The 7,549-nt window shown below is 35.2% G+C and overlaps 1 protein-coding gene across 1 annotated transcript; it reads left to right on the forward strand.

The window, feature by feature from the left end:
- Positions 1–931: 931 nt before the first annotated feature.
- LOC130737947 (cytochrome b-c1 complex subunit Rieske-4, mitochondrial-like) lies at positions 932–5,425 on the forward strand. Its single transcript, XM_057589824.1, has 2 exons — positions 932–1,254; positions 4,481–5,425. The coding sequence occupies exons 1-2, from the start codon at positions 1,104–1,106 to the stop codon at positions 5,122–5,124; spliced, it is 795 nt and encodes a 264-aa protein (XP_057445807.1). The 5' UTR covers positions 932–1,103; the 3' UTR covers positions 5,125–5,425.
- The last annotated feature ends 2,124 nt before the right edge of the window (positions 5,426–7,549 follow it).

Below are 7,549 nucleotides of genomic sequence, written 5' to 3' on the forward strand. Positions count from 1 at the left end.
CTAAATTCTTAAAATCTTTTTTTTTTTGAATTATAAATTCTCAAAATCAAATTAAGCTAATTTTCAAATTCAAAAAATTGAAGACTAGGATGCTTTATTATGTTAATCTTGTTTTATAACACATATATTTATGGAATTCAATTTAACCCATTTTTTTGGTACAACAATTTAACCTTGATTAAAGGATGCATTATAAGAATCTTTAGAAGCTGGACACATGTGGGTTTGATTTTGTTATGGCTTTAATTCTTTGCCAGGTAAGATTTTATAAGGGCTTGTTTGATTACAGTTTTGAAAACTGTTTCTTTATTTTTAAAAAATGAAAAATTTTAAAGTCCTGCATGTTTTTAAAAACTGTCAAAAATAATTTTATTTCAGTTTTAGTTTTTAATTTTCAAATTAATTTTTTTTAATGTTGGAAAATATGTAATTCATTTTTTTTCCTAAAAAAAGTTATAAAAAACTGCAATCAAAATGTTTTAAGTCTTGTTTTTTAGTTTGCATGATTTCATAAGCCACAAATATTATTATATTAGATATTAGATGAGTAGAGCTCGGTACGTGGGCAGGCCTGCCCCATAGTTAAGCGGTCCTTTGTTTTCTGGGCTATAGTCTATGCTAGTCTGTAATCTCATGAAATGACCCGTAAACTTTAGTCTCTCTTACCCCCTTTGTTCGCCTTTGTAGGCCCGCCCCGTGTAAGCCCGCACTTAAGCGGTCCTATGTTTTCCAAACTATAACTTGCGCTAGTCTGCAGGGCTTCTTACCCAGCTCTAACTGATGAGTGGAGATTTTTTTTTTTGTCAATGATAAATAAGATGAGACTAGGTTGACCGAGTTATCTGGGTCCATTTTCTAACAAAATGATGGCCCAGCTTGACGGGCCGGATTGCCCCTGTTTTACTAGTTTTGGGAGGAGCCACGTTGAGAGATATACATATTCCACTCCCTCTTCTCTCTTCAAAGTTTCCACCATATTCTCCCTATTTCTCCTCTCGAAAAGCTGCATCACAACAACAAAACACACCATTCATTCATATTTTCAGCTCCATTTTTCTGCCAAATAAAAAGAAAGAGAAGGGGGACAAAAAGGGCAAAACAAGATGTTGAGGGTTGCTGCTAGGAGGCTTTCTTCTCTCTCCTCGTCTCCGTGGAGTCCCAGCCACGCCGCCGCCTCCGCCTGCCTCTCTCGTAACTCCGTCGTCGATAGCCACAGATCCGACCCAGGCTCTCATTTCCTTCTTCCCTTCAGAGGTTGGTATTTTACCTTTTTGCCCCTTCCTATCAGTATATGCTCATAGAAGCTGATCATCACTATGTCATGCTTTGGAATCATTGTAAGTTGATTCGTTTGTTGCTGATTTCTAGGATTGGGAATTCATGTTCTTTCTCTTTAAATGAAACTTGGTTTTGTGTGTCTTGTGCCATCTTCCTTATGGAACTGCTTATTGGAAAAGAGTTATAGTATAGTTAATGGTAAACTATTTTGTAGTGGAATGTAAGGTGTGCGGCGCGCTGTAGCTGTAGTATCGGTGCCCGTTCTGATGATGTGAAACTCGTTTGATTTTGTTTGTGAAAACAGACAGGAATTTGTTGTAAACTGATTATTAGTTAGGTGCGAGTGAAAGTGGTAGGTCTTTATAGTTAATGATTTCCACCTCTCTTTTTTACTGATAATGTAAGTTACTTAAGGGTTTTTAGAGTGTGTTTGGATGTTGGGGGGGGGGGGGGGGAAGGGAAGGAAATGAAGAGAAGACAATGAAAGAAAATGCAGATTTGAGTGGCGATTTTCTTTCTGTTTGTTCAGATGTTTATAATCCTCCAGAAAAATTACCTACTCAGTCTGTTAGTTAAAGTTTATAAAGGATGGTTTTGGAAGATCAGAAAAAGGGAATAGTTATTATTGATCAGAACTGTAATTCAGGTTCCCTGTAGTACAAATGTCCTGCACGATGCTAAGACAATAGGTTCGACAATCGCTTAACCTTAGGAGGGTACTCCTATTTATAATAAACTAATCCTAATAAGATAACATAACCTCTAGGAAATAATAAAGATATCCTAACCAAAATAAAAGATAACATCCTAAAATACAATATTAGTTCCTAAAACAAAAGATTGAATCCTAAATTAAAATAAATTAAATGCTTAATATTTAGATCCTAAGAGATATGAACAAATTGTATGGAGAAATCTCTCCCTTGCCCAATTACTTAGAGTCAACCGCCCAATTACCACAATACCACCCCAAAAATCCAATGACTGATCTCTATCCTTATTATTTATGTCCTTCCTTTTCTCCTCTAATTTGCTAAATTAACTTATTTTCCTACTAACTAATAGATTGGGCCCTCTTTAACTGAGGTATGATAAGATTTACGGATTTATCTTAAGGGTTTTTAGAGTGTGTTTGGATGTTGGGGGGGGGGGGGGGAAGGGAAGGAAATGAAGAGAAGACAATGAAAGAAAATGCAGATTTGAGTGGCGATTTTCTTTCTGTTTGTTCAGATGTTTATAATCCTCCAGAAAAATTACCTACTCAGTCTGTTAGTTAAAGTTTATAAAGGATGGTTTTGGAAGATCAGAAAAAGGGAATTGTTATTATTGATCAGAACTGTAATTCAGGTTCCCTGTAGTACAAATGTCCTGCACGATGCTAAGACAATAGGTTCGACAATCGCTTAACCTTAGGAGGGTACTCCTATTTATAATAAACTAATCCTAATAAGATAACATAACCTCTAGGAAATAATAAAGATATCCTAACCAAAATAAAAGATAACATCCTAAAATACAATATTAGTTCCTAAAACAAAAGATTGAATCCTAAATTAAAATAAATTAAATCCTTAATATTTAGATCCTAAGAGATATGAACAAATTGTATGGAGAAATCTCTCCCTTGCCCAATTACTTAGAGTCAACCGCCCAATTACCACAATACCACCCCAAAAATCCAATGACTGATCTCTATCCTTATTATTTATGTCCTTCCTTTTCTCCTCTAATTTGCTAAATTAACTTATTTTCCTACTAACTAATAGATTGGGCCCTCTTTAACTGAGGTATGATAAGATTTACGGATTTATCTATAGAACCAGTTCTCCCCTTTCTTTTTCTTCCCTTTTAAGTCTTCAAAATTGCTATAACTAAAATGAAATCAAGATGTGTAATCTTTTGAAATACTGTCATTTAGGGAGTTGCTTTTTCTTTTTCCTTTTGTTGGTTTAATTTAAATTTCTGTAAATAGTTAAGATTTGTTTTGCTTAAAAGGAAATAAAGAGATAAAAAGGTTGCAGTGATTTGAATAAGCTATGAATCCAGAGTTCATAGTTTTGCTCATAGTTATTAGTATCTTATGATATGTATCTTGATACGATACAAATTCTTGAGGCAGCGATACGTAGAGTGTACTGTGAATCTAAAATGAAACTGAATATCATTCTGTATCTCCAAGTCGAAGCCAAATCTTACAATTCGCCGTTGAATCTTACAATTCAAATTTGTGTGCATGTTTCACTTCAGTCGAGTCTGGTTGCATGATCTGTATCAGTTTTGGTGCTTTTTGGGCTGACTTTTTAAAGTTTTTAACAAAATAGGCCACAAAATCCTACTAATATTCCTCCAAAAGGCCCACATCACACTTTCATGAAAATCAAACCCTAATTTGGTCCTCACTACCATCGATTCATTTGACATTTCAGGCTTACCAAAGAAATGCGTCTCCTTTGTTTTATCGGTTCTTGTCCCCTTGTACTTCTCAACACCATCTATTAACGCCTTTCCTGCTGTTATATTTGTTTACTGTAGTTGTGCATTTTTTGTTATTGCTACATTCTAGTGTTGACCTTGAGGATGATGAGTGACTCAATTCGTTAGGTTATGATTATTTACTAGGATCCAAGTATAGGAAGTAGGAAAGTAATTTGGATTTTGTTATCTTATTGATGTTTTTTTTAAGGGGTTGAATACTTGAACTTTGTGCAAGCATTCACTATTTTTCTTCTAACTTGATTTGATGCTTGAATCCAAGATTATTTTGAGGTTTATTATATATTATATCATCTTATGTTTCAATTTATTACTTGATTTTTCTGTATCATGTATCTTACAATACATAAAAAGATTTGATTCATGACTTCTGATTCAAGATTCGAATCTCAATTCAATAACCAGTTCTTCTTTCTTTTATTCTTTTTCATATTGAATTTATTTGAATGTAGGCTGAAACTGAACACATCTATTTAGGTTTCTGTGTTTGCTACTGTTGTAAGGTGCTTTTCTTCACTGTTGGTGAATCAATCATATTTGCAAATTATTTTATTCTAGCGGTTTAGTTTGTAGTTTTTGATTGTGCCTATTCTTTTGGTTATTCAAAAAGGTTAAAGCATTTTCTTCAGTAATTTATATTGTTTTATTTGATTATTATTCATCGAACTAAAGGAAACTCTAGTGATTGATGTAACTTTATTTCGTCCAGGTTTTGCTAATGAATCAGTGATCGATACAAGAGAAAACAGCATATTTCCTGAGATTCCCGCAACCATTGCTGCTGTCAAGAACCCTAGTGCTAAGATTCTTTATGATGAGCACAACCATGAACGATTTCCCCCAGGTGACCCAAACAAGAAGGCATTCGCCTACTTTGTCCTTACAGGTGGCAGGTTTGTTTATGCCTCTCTGGTCCGTCTCCTTGTACTCAAGTTTGTGCTTAGCATGTCTGCTAGTAAGGATGTTCTTGCTCTTGCTTCGCTTGAGGTCGATCTCTCCAGCATTGAGCCCGGCACTACAGTGACTGTTAAGTGGCGTGGAAAGCCGGTATTCATCAGGCGGCGAACAGAGGATGATATTAACCTGGCAAATAGTGTTGATGTTGGATCCCTTCGTGATCCACAACAGGATTCCGATAGAGTCAAGAACCCAGAATGGCTCGTTGTGATTGGGGTCTGCACACATCTGGGTTGCATTCCATTGCCAAATGCTGGTGACTATGGTGGATGGTTTTGCCCATGCCACGGTTCCCATTATGATATTTCTGGCAGAATTAGGAAAGGACCAGCACCATACAATCTGGAGGTTCCCACTTACACTTTCTTGGAGGAAAACAAGTTGTTAATTGGTTGAAACTTGAAAATGATGGCTTTGTCCTGATTACAATTTTTTGTGATGGTTTTGCATCCTGGTGGGATGAGTTTACAGTTTCTTTTTTATTGCATAATGTTAAAATGTACCTTTTGGGCGTTTTTTTTGACCTTTCAAGTCCTTGGGTACTGTCCAGGAAGTGGTTTTTGTATGTCGGAATTTGTAACTATTACTGTTTGGCGCGACTTTTACCAATAATCGCCTTTCTTTTGCTTAGGTTTGAGCTGCTACTTGGTAGTTGGTACCCCATCTGAATGAATTTCACTGGTGTTATTGAGGGACTTATTGCTGCTTCATATCTCTAATTATCTGTTTGCTGTTTGCTCTGTTCTTTCATGTTCTCTTTAATTTCTTACTTAGAATTGAGCTGCTTCTTTGTAGTTGGCACCCCTTGTGCTCCTATTGATACATGTCTGGGGAATATTGCATCGTGTAAAAGCTACTATTTGGGGAATACTGCATCGTGTTAAACAATTTGAATTTGGTTTAACAAATTAGGGCCTGTTTAGTTTGAGAAAACATTTTCTGTTTTCATTTTCTGATTTCATTTTGTGAAAATGATTTTCATTTTCAAGACCTGCCTAAGAGGAGGAGAATTTTATAGAATGAAAATTCAATTCAGCTTTGATTACATATAACCTTTATTAAGACAATCTTGTTCGATCCAGGTGCGGTGAAAGTTAAACTTAAAATTCTTCCCTTATAGACGTAGGAGCAAGGAGTGAAATTTACTTGTAAAGAGGTCTAGAGTTCGGACTCAGACGACAAACGCAACATGGTCCCTAGAAAAGAGAGAAAATTTTAATCTTGAAATATCAGAAGTGATTATGATGGTTGTGATCATGATGGTAAATAGAAAAATTGATTTGCACACGTTAGGTGAAACATGTTTAAATTTTATATGATTGATAAAAATATGTTCTAATAAAAGCTTAAAGGGAAAGCCAAGAGTCCCAAACAGCAGCAGAATACATGGGATGGGAATGAACAAGAGATTATATAAAACAAAAGGTTTAATCGCATTTTTGATCCCCACGAAAGCTATATGTGTCATCGGGATCCCTAAACTTCAAGAATCTCATTTTGCCGCCCCGATATTAACCTCCGTTAATACTTTTCGCCCCTTCTTCACTATTTCGTCAGAAAATTAACGTTTTTGACTAACATGGCTTCTTTTAATTTCAACTTCTATGATTAATAATTTAATGGTAATTGTTATTCTCACCCCTTCTCATCTAGTTCCACCCCCTAAAAGTGAAAAAAAATTAAAATATCCCTCTAAAAAAAAAAACTTCCCAACCTCAGATAACCACCACCCCCCACCTTTCATTTCAAAATTTCCCTAACCCACTACCCCCACCACACATCCATTTCATAACCTCCCGCCTCCTCCTCCTCCTCCACCTCCATCGCACTTTTGATCCCCACGAAGCTATATATGTCGTCGGGGTCCCTAAACTTCAAGAATCTCATTTTGCCTCCCCGTCGTTAACCTCAGTTAATACTTTTGGTCCCCCCCTCTCTTCACTATTCCGTCAAAAAATTAACGTTTTTTACTAACATAGATTTTTTTTTTAATTTTAACTTCTACAAATAATAATTTAAAATAGTAAATTATTAATTATTAATTAATAATTTAATGGTTATTGTTATTCTCACCCCCTCTCATCTAGTTCCACCCCCTAAAAGTGAAAAAAATATTAGAATACCCCTTTAAAAAAAAATTCCCATAACCTCAGATAACCACCACCCCCCACCTTTCATTTCAAAATTTTCCTAACCCACCACGCATCCATTTCATAACCTCACACCTCCACCTCCACTTCCACCTCCTTCTTCTTTTTCTGCTTCTCCTTCTCCACCTTCGAATGCAGGGTCTAAGTTGCTCTAAAGAGGTACTTTCCTTGTAGACAAATTGTAAGCAAGCTTGAAAAAAAAAATGATGACAAAGCTGGAAAACAAATACTGAAAAAAAAAAACAATGTAAAAAAGAAAAAAGAAAAAAAAGAAGTTACAAAGTGAAGGAAGATACTCATTGCAAAAGAAAAGAAAGTGGAAATTGTAAAAAAGAAGTTGTAAAAAGGAAGAATGTGCTAATTCTTAGGGTTGTGATTAAATTTAATTTGAATTTTTCCTCATTCCTCTTATTTTTCCTAAGGTTTTAACTTTGAATATCTTCATAAATTCTTCCTTGACCTTAACTTCATTACAGCCTTCAAAAGTCCGTTGATTTTTGTATGCATTTGTTCAATTTAAATGGTGTGTTAAAATCTTGTCAAGCCTATGATAGATGCATGTTTTCATGAGATGATGAGAGTTGCTTAAGCATGATTAAGCACAAAAACAAACACTTGAGAGTAGAGGGAATAACACTTGCGTCCAACTTTGATGTTCAAATTGAAATTCT

Source organism: Lotus japonicus, chromosome 2, assembly GCF_012489685.1.
Source record: "Lotus japonicus ecotype B-129 chromosome 2, LjGifu_v1.2".
NCBI classification, from domain to species: domain Eukaryota; kingdom Viridiplantae; phylum Streptophyta; class Magnoliopsida; order Fabales; family Fabaceae; genus Lotus; species Lotus japonicus.